Source organism: Oppia nitens, unplaced genomic scaffold (genome assembly GCF_028296485.1).
Source record: "Oppia nitens isolate AA-2021 unplaced genomic scaffold, nextdenovo-longstitch-racon4-pilon3 scaffold1_pilon_pilon_pilon, whole genome shotgun sequence".
Lineage (NCBI taxonomy): Eukaryota > Metazoa > Arthropoda > Arachnida > Sarcoptiformes > Oppiidae > Oppia > Oppia nitens.
Window position 1 is genome coordinate 7966565 of NW_026533199.1, and position 21712 is coordinate 7988276.

Below are 21712 nucleotides of genomic sequence, written 5' to 3' on the forward strand. Positions count from 1 at the left end.
AAAGTAGCCTAATATTCAAAAAACCTTTTTTTATCACTTTCTATCCTTAATATAATATAATTATATTTAACTCATTTTTACTGTATTTTTATCCATTAAATGTTTTTCTGAAAATTGTTAACACAAGAAAAAATTTAAACAAAATTGAATATTCAATAAGCCTTTTAAATAAAATGTTTTCCTTTAAAACGTTTTTATTTTTCTTTAATTTAAAAGCATTTACTTTAGTTAATATAAAGTTTTTAAAACATTTCATTATATTTACTATATTACGTACACTTTTTATGCGTCTAACATAAATACAGTATACTATTTATATATGAAATATACATTTTACAAATACATACAGATTTTAGTGACTAAATTAATTAAGAATAATGTGTTTTTAATAATTGTTTCTAAACATTAAAGTAACATAAATTAAATATAATATATAAAAATAAAAAATAAGTTTTTGTATTTTTACTGCATATGTATGTATTAATAGAATAAATTTATTCAAAATCAAACATCATATTTAATAAATAACTAGTAAATTAATAAATATATAATTGTTATTGACGTTAATAGTTTAAATGTTTTATTTTCGATCAGAAAATCGTGAGTTCGATACCCAATGATTTTGTGCAATTCTTCGTACAATTTATACAAAATAATTAAAATTACTTAACTAAATAATAATAATTTATTATTATATAAAAAACAATTTTTTAAATGACAAAATATTAAGTTTTATTTATAACTATTGTTTTTAGTGTTAAATAAAACTATACTATAATAACTATAATATAATAAAAATATATGGAATATTCAAATAGCGATTTATAATTAATCGTTATATAAAGTATGAGATCACAGCAAATGTGAATGCATTGCAATTGCGGTTTCAAATCGATTTGATTGTTGTAATGATGTATGTATTGAATGGATTGTAGGCATTATTATGAAAGTACAGTTCAAAAAGTGATTTTATGCCTCTTCTTGTTAAACCATAACTGGGAAGCACAGGCAAAATGGCCTGAAAGGGGAACTGGTATATGATTTGCCGCAAATTGGTTTGTCATTTGTGGTCGATTGGGTCATATTGTCAATTATTTTTACAGTACACGTGGGATGTATGCATAGCACCAAAAATAATACAATATATATATATTTATATGTAATATTATCAATTAAATTGCAATGTTGGTGATTGCCATCACAATATAGAAACTCATTTAATTGATTGCTCTCTCATTTAAAGAAATGGATAAATTATAAGCCATAATTGCAATTATATATTAAAATAATTGCAATTATTTTATATTATTTCATCTCAATCTACGTGATCTCGCATATAAAGAGAAATAAATACAAGCAATTTGAATAAATTGTTTAAAACTGATTATTATTACTATTATTTATATTAATATACTGTATTATATAATACTCGTAGACTGTATTAATATGTGTAATATATCACTTTGTGTTATACATATCACTATACCGTATATTGTATTGTATGAGCAATAATATGTCTCTAATATTGCAAATAGAAAGCATAGATCCGTTATTGTTGACCCAACTATTGTACTCTTGATTCATATATATATATATATATATTGTATATATTCTATGAGAGACAGATAGATAGATAGACAGATAGATAGATAGATAGATAGATAGATAGAGAGAGAGAGAGAGAGAGAGAGAGAGAGAGAGAGAGAGAGAGAGAGAGAGAGAGGAACTTATATAATTTGGTTTGAGTTTCAATTACTGATTTGCTATATAATTACTCAAATAATAGTTAGTCTGTGTGTATGTGCAGTACAGTAGTGTAGTGTATATGTTGTGCACAGTGTTTGTCGATTCAAAGCATTTTCATTAAGTGTATGGAAAAATCTAATTAAAACAAAAGCAAAGAAAAAGCAAAATTTTGTATCTCATTAAAAAGCTTTCAAATTATCAAAACAATTGTTTTGATTAATATTTGTTAGATTGCTATGAGTTATACGCCTTCAATTTAAGTCATGCATCAAATCATTATAATCTCTCTCTCTCTCTCTCTCTCTCTCTCTCTCTCTCTCTCTCTCTCTCTCTCTCTCTCTCTCTCTCTCTCTCACTCACTCACTCACACATACATAAAACACACATAATATGTATTAGATACACTCACATAAATACAATACATATATTTCTATTTATCTATCTAACAATCTGCTTGTTATATATATATATATTACTTAATATATATATACATTTTGTGTGCACTATTTATGACATTAACATATAGAGGAATAAAATTGTTATTAAATTAAGACAGAGTTATACACATTAAGCATAGCATTCATTCATAGCATTTCATAGCATTACTACTGAGCTAACAATTACTAAAACTGATTGCTTTAAATTATACATTACTTTAATAATATTAGAGTTATTTCATTAATTAAAAAGTCTAAAAATAAACCTCATTTTGTCATCTAATCACATGTTACATAATATATACAGTATTTGTTAATAAGTTATATATAATATATAATATATTTATTTCTATTATAATGTTATGACAAACTTTTGACAACATTATAATGCCTTCTTTTGTAAACTAAAATTTCAATATTAAAGTACAGTATTTTCTATTTTTAATTCAGTTATCAGTTTTATATAATATCAAAATAATTACAAAATTAATATTTTTGTTGTGCTCTCTCTCTCTCTCTCTCTCTCTCTCTCTCTCTCTCTCTCTCTCTCACTTTACCTCATATATAATTTATATATATACATTATATATAACTAAGTTATGATTAAAAATTTAGATAAATATTTACGACTTTTAATTAAATTTTTGAGTATAAATCGATTTTTCAAATTATATTTATTTTATGATACATTATTAGTTTACGTTTTATTAAAAATAACATATATATAATATAATAAAATTATTATATAAATTTATATAAGAAAATTTAAGAAAATAGAAAATATACATTAATGAGTATTAGAAAAGAAAAATATATTAAATTAATTTTATTTTTATATTAATATTTCAAATTTTAAAAATAAATTAATTTTTAATGATTAAATTTTATTAATATAATATATAACAAATTGAATAAAAATATTTTATACAATCTTAACGATTTTGCAACATAAATAAAAATATATAATTAAAGTAAAAGTTGACATTAAATAATAGAAATATTTTCAAAGTTTGACTCTTTATAAGTGGGTTGAAATAAATTTAAATTTTTAAAGAATTTGTTTGCAAAAAAATAAAATAAAAAACAAAATATATAATGGCATTTAAAATTTGATTAAAATGAGATTTTCTGTTTTTATATTTTACATAACTATTAGTTATTTAGCAATTTAATGCAATCAACACAAAAATTGTATACTATTTTTAACAAAAAATAATTATTTAAGTGTAAAAACAGTCAATAATATACGGTATTTATGATATAAAACTGTTTTAATATCAATATATATTTGTTGAATAGCTTTAGGGTATAAAACCATCACAGGATGTCTCGGTATTGATGTAGTGCTCAATAATTATGAGGAATACTATGGATAGCATTGAATCGGTATTGCTATGAGTGAGTGTCGTGACAACTAAATTGGCGAACCATTTATAGCCAGTTGTGACCATAACCTCAAGGCATTAATTTGGTGCCCAATTAATAGCATTCAATTCATGTGCTGCTTCTCATACTCGTTCAAAGTGCACATCTAGTTATATCATATAATAAAGTAAATGGTTGTTCACTCACACTGTCAGATCAATCAAAAGCACGGCATAACACACACACTGTGTGTGTGTATGTGTGTGTGAGAGAGAGAGAGAGAGAGAGCAATCGGTGGGTGTGCTCTTAATAATACAATCTATTTGTTTTGATATAATTGTATTTTTGCACACTTTTATTGATCATTACACTTATACACACTTATACAATACAGTATATATACTGTATATATATAATATTATTTATATTATATATGAACTTTTGTTGCAATTTTAATAGCATTTTGTTAATTCAATGGCCAGACATAGCAGACACACACAAACAGTTGTATTTGCAATTCATTATTTTAGATGATAATGAAAAATCTCTTTTAATTAACTCAATGTCTTGCTATAGGCTTTTCATTCAATATACAGTTTATACTAAAGTATTATATGAAACTCAAATGTGTGACTCATGCAAACTATTATATAAGACAAGTATTGTATGATATTGTTTAACAAAAATAATATTTAGGCAATAGTTTTGGGAAAATATTGTTTATATTGATAATTATAATTAAATATAAAGCTTAGTCTTATGTCTCTCTTATTGTGGTTTTTCTCAGACATGAGAATCGACTTAAACTTCACATCAATCTCTTAAAACATATCTTTAACTTTAAATCAAATTTATTTACAAAACAATAAAAAACACTTTGAAAAACAAAATCTCTAAAATGTGATAATTATAATCTTTCATTAAATAATAAAACATTTGTTTTAAATAAATATATTTAATTTTATAAAAATAAATAAATAAATAATAATAAAATATCTTTATATATTTTGAATAATGTTTTCAATCAAATTATTTCCATTAGTTATAAGTTATAATACCATAGAGTGATTAAAGTCATAACTAAAGAGAGTTTTAGCTTTTGGTTTGGAGTGCAGTCTCAGCGCAGACACGTGTTTGTGAGCTAACAGTGCCGTCTCACTGGTGCTCCCATTGAAAGCCTTGTGATGCTTGTAATGGGAGAGTGAGAGAGCAGTGCACTTATAGACATCGGATGCACAGGGAGTCAGTCAGTTGTTTGTCAGCACTGGTAGCGATCGGGCGGTTGTTTAGAGAAGTGATATCACAAAATTGTGTTACACTTAGCGTTTCGGTGCCAATAGAGACAGTTTGTGCCAACACAACAAAGTATTGCATATATGCCTCCCAAATGTATTGCATATTCAATACTAACTTTTAAAATAAAAATCTCTTATTTGTTATACGAAACGACAATAAAAGCTTCAAATATATGATTATAGTTATGAATAGTATGTGAAGTAAATCCCATGAATTTCAAGTCGATTGCAACCAACAAATAATATATGATTTTATAAAACAATTGTGAACTTTATGTGCAATAGTTGTGTGCATTACTACTGAAGTCTTTTTCAAGTGATTTGTCAATTGATGTGAAAAAAGCTAATTCACTGATCGTTTCATAAGATATTTATTATGAGATCAAAAAGTAAAATGTCAGCAATCAATAAATCGCTGAATAACTCAAAACAGATTATCACAAGTAATACCATTAATGCCGGTCCTGGCAGTGGTGTCGGTGGCGTCAACTCAATCAATAGCATTAACAGCATCGGCACAAATAACACCATTAATAGCACCGGCAGCCAAAATAGTCAAACACCCAATGGTAATGACATAATGAGTTCATCACATATGTCTACACTTCAAACTCTAACGACAGCCAAATCTGGTTCAACACAAACAACACCATCGATGGCCAACACAGCACCGGAATGTTTCGGTTGTCATAAAGTCATACGGGAAAGGTATCTATTGAAAGCATTGGACCATCTCTGGCATGAAGACTGTCTCAAATGTGTTTGTTGTGACTGTCGTTTGGGTGAAGTCGGGTCCACACTCTTCACAAAAGCCGATCTCATTCTTTGTAAACGTGATTATCTCAGGTCTCAAATCAATTCAATAATATTTTATCTTATTTTGCAATAATTTTTTATCAAATTTCTTAAATATTAATATTGTTTTATATTAAATGATTTATTAAGTTTTTATTGAATTTTACTTTCAATAGTTTTCTGACTACAAAATATCATATAATAACTTAAAAATGCTAAAAAAATTATCAAATAATTATTTTTTAAATATAACTAATTTTTGTTAAATAATTAATGTACATTATTTTGTGGGTAATTTTGCTTTAATTTTTCAAAATTGAACAATTTTTTAGTTTTATAATTGGATTTTATGATATATCATATATCATACAAATTGGTAAACTTAAAATGTTTGATTTAAATGTTATGCTATGTTTGTTCAAATATGTCTAATTAATCAACACAACTATTAAACTCAAATTTCATTTGTCATTTACATAAATGTAAATAAATGTTATGAATTTTGCAATAATTACTTTTTATAAATTCAAACATTTAGTTTCAAATTTATAAGTAAATCTAATTTTTGCACATATTATTTACGAGCCTTTCATAAACAGATTGCATATATACTCTCATCCCATAACCAATTAGTTTAATCGTATATCTGCTTTAAATCAAAAAATCATTTCAAATTTATTAGTTAACTACTCAAACATGAAAAGTTATTTGAGTGAGTCAGTGAGTAAGTAAGTAAGTAAGAGAGAGAGAGAGAGAGAGAGAGAGAGTTTTCTGATCAATAAATAACTTAATATATTTAACAAAAATTTATGAAAATAATTATAAAATTATTTGATATGTATTTTGTTTGTTTTATAGGATGTTTGGTGCGACAGGTCTTTGCTCGGCCTGTAATAAACAGATACCGGCGTTTGAAATGGTTATGAGAGCCAGAGGTATGTCTCATCTCATATAATATCAAATTTATTTATTATAAATATTAAGTTTTTCAATATATTTTTTACACAATAAAATAATATAGTATTTGTGTAAGACGTGAGTTGTAAAAAATATATATATTATATTATTATTTAGTTATTGTATATATTTATTTTATTTAGAAAATGAAGATTTAATTAACTTTTTTTTGTTACCACAAACTGATGAACGGAAATAATCGCTCAAAATATGATATTTTAATTATAGAAATATGAATCAAATTCAATCATAACTTTTTGATTACATTTTAATTTAGGATTTAGTTGTCTGAGAGATATTGTATTGCATAATCTCTTTATATATATATTTGTTATATCAAAATAATTAAATTTAATAAATACTTTTTGTATTATATAGTAAAGTTTGTATGGCTTTAATTAACTCACGCTTACGTAATCAAAATACTGAATATAAATATAAATTTTTATATAATAAAATTATTATAATTAGGCTAAGTTGTTTTAGTATATATGAAATAATGTCAAATATTTTTAATTAATTAGATCAATTTTTAAAAAATATTTAGAAAATAAATTTATTAAATAATAAAAATTAATTACTTTGTCTAAAATGTAATTATATTTGTTTATCAATAGGAAACGTATATCATTTAGAGTGCTTCAAATGTGAGGCCTGTTCTCATGTATGTATTAATTGATTTGTTTATTAGTTATATATTAATTATTTATAATAATTTACATTATTTTGTTATTTAAGATAATTAAATATATACTATTAATTAATTTGACAATTAGATTTGAATTAAAATATTTTATAATATTGTTATATTTAAAAACATTGTTTTATATTGTTTGATAAATAATTTAATATAAATGATATATATATATAAATATATAAATATATAGCGGTTTTGTGTTGGCGACCGGTTCTACTTATATGACAATAAGATATTGTGTGAATACGATTACGAGGAACGGATGGTCTTCGCTAATCTGAATCAAATGACAAGTTTGGATCACATTAAGAGACAGACACAAGAACTGGTCGAAGTGTGTGACGGTTCCAGTGGTTATGCCAGCGGAGACTCACCATTTGAAACCAATCGGTAGGATATTTGCATATATGATACAAAAATATTATATCATCCCTATTGTTGTTCGTTAAAAACTTCATCAAACAAATTATATAATTATTACTAAATTTTAAATGTCAAAAAGTCACTAACATTTTTGTGATATAATACTGTATTTTATAGTGTAATGTAATAAAAATAAAAAATATATTTATATACAGTATTATGAGAATTAGTCAACAATCGTAAAACATAACAACAACTTGTAAAACAATTTCATTACTATATATACAAACATTTATATAATTGAGCAAGGGCTATTACTACAATAACAATTAGATGTGAAAATTTCTTATTTAAAACTGCTTTTAATTAATTACTATAGATGTATATATATATATATATATATATAACATAAATCTATATATAGTTTATAGCAATTTAATAAAAAAGACAAAATGAAAAAATTAATTACAACTACTTTTTTATATCATGAAATAAATTGAAGAAACATTAATTTAAACGCCAATTATTTAACAACTAATGTTAAAGGCTTAGTTTCAATCATGAATTGCTGTATTAGTTGTTATTTTTAATACTTGAGCCTTAACTGATAGAGAGAGAGAGAGAGAGAGAGAGAGAATTTCAATTCATTTATTATATATATATATATATATTGTATATACTGTATATATATGAAGTAAAATATTATAAGACTTTATTGAAAGTTGTATAACTTTTATTAAATTTTTTTACAATACCAAAGCATAATATATATAAGTGTTTGACTTTTCTTTTTAATTATATTTTACAACTCTTGTGCCAAACTCTCTAACACTCATTCATATGGCATACGATTGTAATGACAGACAATTTATAATCATTTAATGAATCGACACAAACATATAAATGATTGAAGTTTAGGAGCTCTCAAATATATAGTAAAATAACATAACATTTTGTGGAGACAGCCGTTGCATATGATTTAATTGCTATAAACCCAAAATATTATATATTAAATATATTGTGTATATTATATTATAACAGCACTGCACATACCTTATCCGCACATAATTTATATATTGTATATATTGAATAGTTATGATACAGTAAATTGAATGAGTTGTCGGTCGATTGCATGTAATTGAAAATAAAGTAATAAAGTAATTGAAAAACTAAAATACCAGTCGTTAATTAATTTTTGCTTCAATGAAACAGCAATTCATTAGAAATTTAGACACAAATTAATTGCTTAATTGTTTACATTTTTCTTTTTTAATAACTATTTATTGAATTTTGTTTTCTTTTCTATATCTTTATATGACTAAAACTTTTACTTTAATCACATTTTTAATTTATTATTTAATTTATTTTATTATTAATTTTTGCTATCTCTCTCTCTCTCTCCCTCTCTTTCAATTGATAGTAAAATATATTGTATAATATATTGCATTAAATAAAAATATAAGCAATGCTTTGATCTTTAAATAAATTAGAATAGTGTGAGAGTGAGTGTGAGAGAGAAAGATAGATAAACAGTAATAACAGTAATGTCTAACTGTATAATAATTTAGGAAATAGTGTATTAAAGTCATAATAAAGTTAGACAACAAATACATCATTAAATGCAAACCTTATAATATTTTTGGCAGAGTTGGGTACAAAACACAATTGATCGACACTCAGGTATTAAACCCTTAATAATAAAAGACAACATCAACTAATACAGCCATTCCTATCATGTAATACAAGATATTCAATGTAATAAACACTAAAACAATAATATAATCATACATATGAACACACATACAGTACATGTACAGTATAAACCATACATTATATTTTTAATACAATATTTACACTTACATTACAGTATATACTGAATGAAAGAGAAAAAAATGATTGAATGAGTGAGTGAGTGAGTGAGTGAGTGAGTGAGTGAGTGAGTGAGTCTGTACTAAACTGACCAAAAGTATACAATTGTAGTATACGTGTAATTTAAACTTATAATGTATAATTTATCATTTTTGTATTGTTTAATATATTTTAAAAATTAAATAGTATTATTATAAAACATTATAATTACTATTTTAAAACATTTATTTAGAAAATAAGTCAACAGACAAAAAAATGTCGGTATTATTATATTAAAATTGTAGTGAAGTTATGTAATATATATATATCGGTATATATGATGTATACAACAGGCAAAGCAAAGTGCAATAACTTTACGGTAATATTATTAAATTCTTTGAATATTCCCAACAAAACTAAATTAAATTATTGATTAAAATGAATATTAATAATTATATTGTGAAAAGCATTTTCACTAAAATATAGAAATATTGAATATATATATATATATATATATATATATATATAAATTTATATATATATATATATCGTTAAATATATTATACAATTTAAATACCTTATGTGATGTAGAGATAAATTAAAATATGTAAATAAGAGAATTTTTTGACATTTTAATTGTAATTATTTATTTATATTTAGAAAAAAGTATTTTAAAAAAGTATTTTAAATAAATATATATGTTTTGAACAAAATTTATTGCATTTATTATTTACATACATATAAATTAGAATAATTTTATTTTTAAATATGCCGATATATTATTATTAAATTGAATTTGTAGTATACAATTATTTATCAATAGTTGAAAAAATAATTTATTATTTTTTGAAAATTTATTTTTAAAATAATTTGTATGTTTAAAGTAAAATGAAATAAAGTAATAAAATTTGGTTTCCATTTAACGTTAATCTCTTTGCTATTTTGAAACAAATTTTAATTAATATCAAACAGAGAGCATAATTAGCCATATGTTTCATTAGATTTCATTTATAGCTCACAATAATACTATTCAATATGTTTATTGCTCTGACAATATAATATTGGTGTAATATTATATGAAATTAATTAATGGTAATCACCATAAGTTTAATTATAAGAAATGTTGATTAAATTCAATGAACATAACATTTTTGTAGTTTTATTTGCATTAATCATAGAATTAGTTGAAATGTAATGTAAAGTCACTCAATAAAGCCTTTCTTAGAACTTAAGGTAAACTAATTTGTAATAATTATTGTTTGTATTCAATGATTATTATGTTTTATTGATTGATTTATTCAATTATTATTATTATTAGTTATAAATAGTTATCTCTGAATAAAAATATAATTTACTTAATAAATAGCTATTAATTAGTTAATTAATACAGAATAATAATAATTAACTATTAGTTTTACCAAATATTCCAAAAATTAATATTACAGCTAATGTTAGTTAATGTTATGTAAAAACAGTTTTAAAATAATAAATGACTGAATATTATCTAATTGTAAAACCAAGTATCAGTATATGATTAAAATGTTTTCTCATAGCTAACGGCCAAATGCCAAACTAAAGAGTGGGACCCGACCTCAACACTCTCACAGTCGATGCTAACTATGTGTAGATTTTTTTCTAACAATATCTAAGAGAAACTAATAAAATAAGTTTTTTAAAACTAACTAATGGTTCTATTATTTAGTGGTTTTTAAATGAGATTTTAAAAACTTACAACTAATTAATAATCTAAAGTATTTCAATTTAAATATTATCCGGTATATAGTTTCAAATATATTTAAAGCGAATTGAGTATTAAACTATAGATTGCATATCATTTTAATTTAATAACAATTTTGTTTTGCTTACATTGATCTAAAATATTAAAAATTTGTGAGAAACAAGTAATATCTTTTTTAAATAAATGATATGTAAATTGGTCTCTAAAAATGATGTGTCCAATGGTCCAAACAGTTGGTTATTGGCAATGACTTACAATTTAATGTAATGACTTATTGTAGTTGAATTAGTGATACTTTGAGTGCTTTTTCTGATATATAATATTGAATGCATTCAACACTTAAAGCTCATATACTTTTGATGATCTTGTGGTGCATTTTCATATGCAATGTCATACAATATAAATATATATATATATATATATATATATATATATATATATATATATATATATATATATATATATATGAGTATCTCATGGATTGGCCATTAAATATAGCATTAAACTAAAATCTCACATAAGGCCTAACAGCTCGCTATCTGCCGGTGCGATGTCAGTGCGGAAACGGTCGACCATTAATAGGTGTTATCGCGGTTTGCATTAAGCATTGACTTCACTTTTAACGCACTCTTTATAAACATAGTCTGTCTCTGCCTTTAATATTATAGTCGATTCACTATTTGAGTTGAAATGAGTGGCGTTTTCACAAATATCTTTCAACACATACTTTAGTTTATATTCAAAAATGATAACAAAATTACAAAATTTAAGTTTTTTCTTCAAATATTGCTATAAATAACAGCACAACTGAAAAACTTGAAAATGTTTTTGTCCTGCGATAAGGTTTACCACTATTTAAATGCTTAACAAGTTTTTAAAAAATTAATTTTGAGATTAAATGCTTTAAAAGTTTTTATTATTTATTTTTTACTGTTTATGATAAGTATTTTTTTTAATTATTCAGTATTAATAAATAAGTCGTGTGATTAAATAAATTTTAATGAAAAAATATAAATTAAATATATAATAAATGATATTTTGATTGATTTATAAGTAGTAAAGATGCGTAATATAGTTGAAACAGTTGATAGAAATATAGTGAAAAGTTGTGGACAGTTATAATAAGCTCCGCCACTGAGAGTCTGACAATTATTTTGAGTAAAAGTGAAATACAGTGAATCTGTGGTTCACCACAAATACATTTATAGATATAGACAGACATCTATTGTAAACATTTTCATCCCTTTTGTTATTTCCGTTTTGAGCTCATATACGGTCCATCCCTTAGCCATTTGAATGTATAGATAAGCCATGAATACCAGACCGCCGTTCCGGCCATTTATTGGATCCACTTTTTGGACCATTTCTTTAAATACTTGCCATTAATGATATATCATATAAGAGTTTTACTCTTCACTCATCACATCACTGCTTCAGATATCACATACTAAGTGAAAGCCAATAACAAAGAGGAAGAGTACCTCTTAAACGACCTCAACATAAATGTGTTGACAATAGGGCAGTGAATACGGCTTTTCATTATATAAATACATGAATTGCAATCTCAGTACAAGACATGAGTCAAAATGCAATTTATATTTTTGGTCATTAAATGTCAGCAAATATTATGGTAACAATAGCTAAGCATTGATAATATAATAATGAGAACTCATTTTAATTTGTTTTGCTTTAACTTTTTTGTGCTAACAATGAGACCGAAAACAAAGTCAATTAAGAGCTGAGAAAAACTTTTCAATAGTTATTACAAATGAATTTTCATTTAATTTCATATCATTTTCTAAACATTAAATAAAACACAAAACTCAATGTCATTGATGTATAAAATTTGTGCACACATTTTCATTACGATTAAATACAGACTACAAAATAGTTTAACAATTAATATTTGTTAAAAAGATTTTGAATCTCATTATATTTAACTAATTTTAACAAACAATCTCAGCTACTGTTGTTTAATGTGTTTAAAAAGTTTATTGTAAACAATGTGTTTCTACACTGAATACTAATCGATTACAGATTGATATATAAGTACCTTTAAAAACAAAATCACTTTTAATAAATGAGTTGTAATAATATAAATATTATATTTGATAAAGATTTAACAATTGTCTAAATTGATTATTTATCAACTTAAATTGTTTGAAAACTATAATTATCTAAATTATTTGTTTGTATAGACAATTTTTTAGTTAAGCTAATAAGTATCAAAATATAGTTAATTAAATTGTTTTAAAATATATTATTTATATTTTTGATAGATTTTTAAAATAATAAAAATTGTGCTCTTATGTTATTATATTTTTGTTAATTAAGAATAATATATCGAATATTGTATATTTGTAATATTATACATGTATATGAATTTGAATCAAAACTAAATGATTCATTTAAAATCTAGTAATTAACATTGAGTTTAATGTTGTTTGTAATACAATACAATAATACAGTATAAAGTAGTGTACAGCAAAATACCGTATATATAAAATGTATATATAATTATATTTAAAAATTTCAATTAAAATGGCAGAATATTAAATGAGATTTTATATTATTAATGTTACAAACAATAGCATACACTTTATAGTAAATTGTAGTTTATATGATTATAATACACTAAATAAGTTTTAATTTAATAAACAGTATACAACACAAAGCAAACAATTATTTTGCAGCATATAAGCCATTGTCTAAACATTTTTAAAAATTTGTACAACAATTATTTTATTAATTAATTAAAAACAAACTTTTATGCTATTACACTAATGAATAATAGCTTAAAATAAAATTAATTAAAAATTAATCATTTTTTATATATAGATCACCTAGGACAAAAAGGCCACACATTTAAGATATCAACGTATATACTAAATGCAAGTCAACCTACAAGTTATTCAATATATATATATAAATAAATAATAATTCAATTAAATATTATTATTATTATTATAGTTAGAAACTATTATAAATGATAGTAATTGCCGTAACGGTATCAATAATTTATGAAACTTTTATGTATATTTACAATAATTTTTTAATAATAATGTATATAAATTTAATTTTAATGTTATATAATTTCTATGTTAAAGACTTATATATAATATATATTTCATTAATGTAAAATAATGAAAATATTATAATTATTATTTAATTATGTTTTAGTTATTTAATGTATGTATGATAATTGTATAATATTTTGTGTAATTATTTAGAAAATTTTTATTTAAAACCTAAAATCAATAATAAATTTGTTTTTTGAAACATTAATTTGTTTTTAATTAAAATATACACTATTATTATTATTATTATTATTAATATATTATTATTATTATTAATAATTATAAGGCAAAAATCAATAATATCTAATATTCTTATTAAAATAACATTTTTAGTTCTTTTATTAATTATGGTATAAAAATAGATATATTTTGCAGCATATTTTTATATAAATAATTAATTTGTTATTATTTCGTTTAAATTAACAAAATTATTATCGAATAATGCAATTTAATTAACGAATAGGTAGTTTAATATAAGAATAAAAAAATAATTAAAATTGATTTACATTTATTATATCTTTTAAAAATAAGAGTTTGTTTTTTGAGCGAAAAGAAAAAATAAATTATCTTAAAATTTAAAACCCGAGTAATAAACTAATTAACATTTTTTTATTTCTAATTTTTGTTGCTAATTAACAGGGAAACTAAAACTATATTTAGCTCATTATGAAATCAAATCATGCATAGGATAAATAAATTATATTATTATTTAAATTATTTTTTAAGACAAAACATTCACAAATTATTAATAAATAAATAGAATAAATATATCGTAACTATTGTTATAAGTATAGTATAAATTATTAGTTTTTACTTGATTTTTATATATTTATGAAACAAGTAATTTCTAAAAAGTTAAATAAATACTGTATATATATATACTGTATGTATAATATTGTTTTTATATTCCGTAAACGTAAGCCACAGAATTTAAAAGCATTTTAAGCCAAATCATAAAATATGTTTTTTTGAGTGAAAATTGTTATATAGTTTTGAAAGCGAAAGAATTATATGTCTATAATATTAGATATAAGTTATATATAGTAGTAGTAATAATAATAATACAGTAAATACTGTACTGTAATTTATAATGTTATTTATATCAGAGATTTGCTATGATATCGTTGTAATTGATCTCAAATGAAGCATTAAAAAGGACGGAAAATATCCATTAAAAAGTGTAGAAAAAATAATTAAAGCTTAGCTGTAATGGCATTAAATGTAAATTATTGGACGACATTTAATGTGTATTAAATAATACAACTCATGTTTATCAAACATAGCTATAAATTTTTAGTCAAACTTTTCTATTGTTAAAAACAAATTCATTGCAATATATTGAACGCTTGACTAAAGCTAACAATTCATAATACAGTATAAATTACATATATAGTACTCAACTAATTTAATAATTACTTTTTTACATTATTTCACTCTCTTTTTCTCGTTAGTTGTTTAAACAAATTTATTACATAAAAAAATTTAGTGCTTTTTGTTGTCTCAATTCTAATGTATTATATTTTTGTTTTATTTTATTGCATCTGTGCTTTTAGTTTTTTCCGATGATCTTTCAATATATTAATGGCTTTCAAATTGATTGACTGAAAAAATATTGATTTGAAATAAAACAACAAAACAATTGAAAAAGTTTTTAATTTTTTGTTGACACAAACAAAACTAATCTATAAAACAGCTAAACAAAGTTAAACAAAAAAAAGTAAATCAAATTTTTTAGAGTCGAGGGGTAAATGAGATCAAAGTAATAGATAAGACATAAAAAGTAAAACATTAGTTCACATGAGATGAAGCAATAGTTCATCAATAATATGAAAAATCTAATTAAAATGTATTGCTTTATGAAGACATGGATTAGGAGCTTATCTTTTGATCGCAACAATAAATTTATGTCATTTTTGGCATTAAGTCATTTAATTTTATTTTCTATATTTTTCTTTTTTTTAATCAAAAAAAACCCTATTAGACGAAAATGTATTGCTTTTTATAATTATTTGACGCAAATTATTTTTGATTTTATACTGTATTTTTGATTTTTATTAAACGATGTTATTAACTAATGTTATGTCAAAAAAATTAAGAGATTAACAATCAGTACATTATGTGTATATTATAGTCAAATACTTAATATATTTACATTAAACTGCATTTGTTTTAAACATTCAAATGAATAACATTTTTAAAATATGTTAAATAAAACAAAATAGCAGTGTGTTTACAAAATAATAACAAATAGTACAGCAATACAAGCAAAATGTACAGTAAGTCTTAACATTAATTTTATCTTATATTATAAATGAGTTTTTATTGTTATTACTTTAAAATTTCAAATTTGACAACAAAACAGATATTTTTAATTATTTTGCTATTTTTTTAAACCTCTTTTTTTATGAGATAAAAATATTTTTATATAAAATTTTTAAACATTAAATTTTATTACATTTATTGCAACTTAAATTGTTTTTTTTTGTATTTTTCCCATAACTTTACAATACATTTAATTCAATTAAATTTTAAAACTATAAAAATTTGTAAAAAAATCACTTTATAATTTTAATTTTATATACATTGCAGATATAAAAATATTTAATATTTTAAAATTATAAATATATTTTCAAACCATTAATTTAATATTTACATAAATATTTTTTGTTTTTCTTTATTTCTTTTTTACTTAAAAATAATTTCTTTATATACAATATAAAATAAAAAACTTTAATAATGTATTATCTATAACTAACTGTTTTATGCCATTATTTTTTAGCAATCACTGCTTATTTAATAAATATCAGACAAATTCAGTGCACAATTACATTAAATTGTTATAAAAAAATGTTTTGATAAAAATTTGAGATAATAAAGAAAAACCAATGTTTTTATTTTTATACTGTTGCGCTATATATCAACCATTATATACAATATAATATTTTAAAATATATTTTATATGATATGTGCACTTTTTATGCACTTTTCAGTTTAATTTAATTTATTTTAATTTTATTTAATGTGTGGCACTCAAGTCTTACATAGGATTCGCATTTGTGTGACAATATTATTATGAGTGCAGAGAGAGAGAGAGAGAGAGAGAGAGAGAGAGAGAGAGAGAGATCCAGAAGTGACTGTGTTTTTAAATATTACTTTTAAATGGATTTGAGTTATTTTAAGAGGACTTCATTTACATAATGAATTGCAAAGAAAAAAAGTTTTGTTTAGCGCTTTTCGTCTCATTAGTTAAATGAAATAAATTGTATTTATATATTACTTACTTTACTTAATATTAAAATAACTAACAAGCGATGGCTTTTCTTAATTATTATAATATTTTTTAACACAATTTTATAATAATACAATTTCATTTAATTATAATACTAAGACATTATTTAATAGTAATAATAATAATTAAGTTAATATAAGTAAAACATTTATAAAATAATATCAAGTAAAATTATTTATAATAAATAAGCAAATTATTTTTAAAAACAATTATTAAACTACATTAATGCAATTATTATTAACTTAAGATTATAATTAAGTAATACTTTTATATATTAAAATAAAATATTTATTTAAAAAATAAAAAAAATGCTTTTATTATTAGATTTGTATATAAGATATGGGAATTTCGAAAGCATTAAAATAGATTAAGTAATAGTAAATGTGTTTTATTGAGCCATTAATGCGAGAAAATTTGAAATATTTTTATACGAAATGAAAGCAGCTTTTAGTGGAAATATTGAGATCTCCTGAGATCAGACCTAACACTGACTTTACATTACCGGGTCTGACATGAAAGCAGTGCTCAATCGACTATACGTTTGGATGTATGGATCGCCACTTTAATGCCTTAAATGTAATGCTAAACAATATTGAGAAACATTTCCACATTTACATTATATCCATTTCTCTCTCTCTCTCTCTCTCTCTCTCTCTCTCCACACACACACACACACACACACACACACACACACACACACACACACACACACACACACACACACACACTCATAAAAGTACTTTTAATATTATATGATATAATTTATATACAAATAGATATATTGATGGTATAAATTTATTATATATATTATGTGTATGCTATACTGTCTGTTCGTATACATGTATAAAAAATTGTGTCAAAAAATCTAAGTGAAACACACAACAGGCAGACTAATAGTTGCAATGATAGAGTGAAAGCACAGATAGAGAACAGGGAGGCATTCATATCGGAAGGAGAGACACGATCTTTCCATTTATTTGTTCAATACCTCAATACCCACATGTGATGCAAATATATATACATTCTATTATATATAATATAAGTATATATAAAACAACTTAAGTTAAAAATAAGTAGTGTTTGAAGTAAATTGTATTTAGAAAGGGATCGACTGTATGCTCTCAGCCATTATCCTAATTACCATACAAAGAGCTGAGTTGTGTTATACTCTCTCTCTCTCTCTCTCTCTCTCTCTCTCTCTCTCTCTCTCTCTCACTCACTCACTCACTCACTCACTCACTCACTCACTCACTCACTCACTCACTCACTCACTCACTCACTCACTCACTCACTCACTCACTCACTCACTTTAAAGCACATCCGATGAGATCCTCTTTCGCTATCAATTTCTAAAAGTACTTTTCATTATCGACCGATATTAGCCTTTAATACAATTTATGCCAACATATCAAACAATACACTTATAGGTATAATATAATATAGTGAATACTGTATATCATATTATAAAATATTAAATAGAGTAAATATTCGCAAACTTGAAATTTATATATTTTATTTGTGCCAAAATTTTATTATTTTGTAAATGCATTATTCTTGCACTAGAAATAAGACACAAAAAATAGATATAAAGTAAAAAAATTGAATGCAAACCAAGATTTGTCTTACTTAACACACTTTTATGTAGAAAGTGAGTAAAAACTCTACACATATATCGGCACTCTTTTATGGTCACAAACTTATCCGAAATAAATATAATTTCTGATTTTCCCACTTATAGTATACCAAACACACACATACTGTACTGTCAATTGTGTAATGTCTAAGAATATTTAAACGTTTTTTTCATTCATACATTTTATTGTTGTTAATTATTGTGCGCTAAAAGCATATAAAAATAATGGAAAAAACTTTTCCATCAAAGTTTATCTGTTTTATTGTATAGTATATATGTTTTATATATTTATATAAAGTATACTGTATTGTATCTAAATAAATAAAAACTTTTGCTTATCTGCATTACCTGAATAATATATATATACAATAATGTATATAAACTTTAGTGCAACTAATGGAGTGCAACATAAAATTCAAATAATAGTTGTTAAGTCCTATTAAAGTGCAAATGTATTTACAAAACGACAATCTTATAGGCAATTCAATGACTAACAATATCTTACAGAAATGGGCGATAAAATAACTAAATGACCAAACATTAAGGCATTAAAAGTCAAATAAAAATTGCGCCCCTTTTTCAGCCTTTACTTCTGTTTATTTAAACTTATATTAAGCAGAATATTCCTATCTTTTGATAATTTATCAAAAAATAGATAAAAATTACAAAACAAATTTTATGATAAAAAATATAAAACATGGTAAAAATAATAAATTAATGATTAAAACAAAACAAAAAAGTTCATTCACTCATATATTTCTAAACGTAAAAATATATTATCTTTTTTGTCCCCCAAATAATGTTCACTTTAGATTTGACTCCTTATAAACTATAACTAAATGTTAGGATAATATTTATTTGTGCGGAAAAAAAGCCAAAATAACAAAATTCTTTGGTTAAGAGTCAACCGTACTTTTTATATAAACTATATATATATAAGTCAAATGAAATGTCCCACTAATAGGCATTTATTTTATCCGATCATTTGGAAAATCTCATCAAAATTGATCTCAACTCTGAAAACTAATCATTTGATTTTTTATATTATATATCAATATATATATATATATATATATATAACAATATATATATATATATATATATATATATATATAACAAATATATATTATATATACAGTATAAGTTACAGATTTCAAACATTTTATTATGTTTTAGAAAATCATTTAATAAAATAGTTGATATTTTCATTCAATATTTCAAATATAATAATTGTTATTATTTAATACATTTATAATTTAATGAATAAAATAAACTAATTAAAAGGTAAAAAAGATTTTCAATTTTAAAAAGTGCTTTTTATCATTTATAAAAATTAAATTTATTTTATAAAATTGTTCTACAATTTAATTATGATGTTTATATGTTAAAGTAAACACATAAAAATGTAATTTAATTTTATTTAATTCAAAGCAGTTACTACACATTTTTATATGTTTATATATTAGAAAGTGCTTTATTATATTTTGTTTTATGGTATAAAACTTTGGGTTTTAAAAATAAAAACATTTTTTGAATTAACAAATAAAACAATTCTTATTTTTTTCTCTTTGTTTCACAACTAATCAAAAAGTTTTTAGTTTAAAATAAACAACAAATGATTGAACCATTATTTATCTTCTAATAATAAGACAATACACTCTCAAGTTATATATAAAACAGATTTATTTATTTTTTTATAAAATGTTGATATATATTAAAAGATCGGCTTTTTTGCTATTCAATTATATGATTGTCTTTTTTGAAGCCATCAACAATAATAACAGTAATGACATCTCAGTTATGTTCAAAATTCAATTTAATAACTGTTTGAATAAATGCAATATAAGTCGGAATTATAGTTAGAATACTATTATATTATAAAATATTTATTTGAAACTTCCGCACAATTTTTTCAATGAAGACTTCAATTTATTGGAGACCTTCCGATCATAAGTGTTGCCAAATTAGATAAATTACTAAATTAGATAAAATCTAATGCTTTGCCAAAGTTATTGTCACAACTATTAGCCGGATTACCGCATAATGTAATATAATTTATAATACATAATATTGATTGATATATAATTTTATATATAAACTATTGACTTTTATGTATAACGGATTAATATAACTTTTGCGTATAACAAGAATATTCATTGGCTGTCAATATCTATCTTCCGCCAGATATTTGTGTGGAAATGCTATTCAATAGTTATATTAAATTTTCACAAAATTTAAATTAACTTAATATTTTTTTTATTATAAAATACTTGTTTTTAAAATTCTTAATATTTTTAAAATGACAGTTAATTTATTAAGAAAAATTAAGTTAAATAAACGGTTTGGTAATATATAATTTATATTAAATAAATCAAAAAATTATTTATATTAAAGATTTCGTATGAATTGGATTTTATACACAAAAAATAAACTATCGTTTCATTTCCTGAATCACTGTCTCCACACATACAG

The 21712-nt window shown here is 22.6% G+C and overlaps 1 protein-coding gene across 1 annotated transcript; it reads left to right on the top strand.

The window, feature by feature from the left end:
* The first annotated feature begins 4761 nt into the window (after window positions 1-4761).
* On the top strand, window positions 4762-14141 carry LOC128952839 (LIM/homeobox protein Lhx4-like). The gene is made up of 5 exons (XM_054298292.1): window positions 4762-5689; window positions 6497-6573; window positions 7213-7259; window positions 7483-7682; window positions 14080-14141. Exons 1-5 carry the CDS (start codon window positions 5220-5222, stop codon window positions 14108-14110), a joined length of 825 nt encoding a protein of 274 aa, XP_054154267.1. The 5' UTR covers window positions 4762-5219; the 3' UTR covers window positions 14111-14141.
* Window positions 14142-21712: the final 7571 nt, after the last annotated feature.

Coding starts and splice junctions, on each gene's coding strand:
- LOC128952839 (XM_054298292.1), top strand. CDS start 5,220: ATGAGATCAAAAAGTAAAATGTCAGCAATCAATAAATCGCTGAATAAC. Junction 5,690..6,496: donor TGTAAACGTGATTATCTCAG/GTCTCAAATCAA, acceptor TTTGTTTTATAG/GATGTTTGGTGCGACAGGTC. Junction 6,574..7,212: donor AATGGTTATGAGAGCCAGAG/GTATGTCTCATC, acceptor GTTTATCAATAG/GAAACGTATATCATTTAGAG.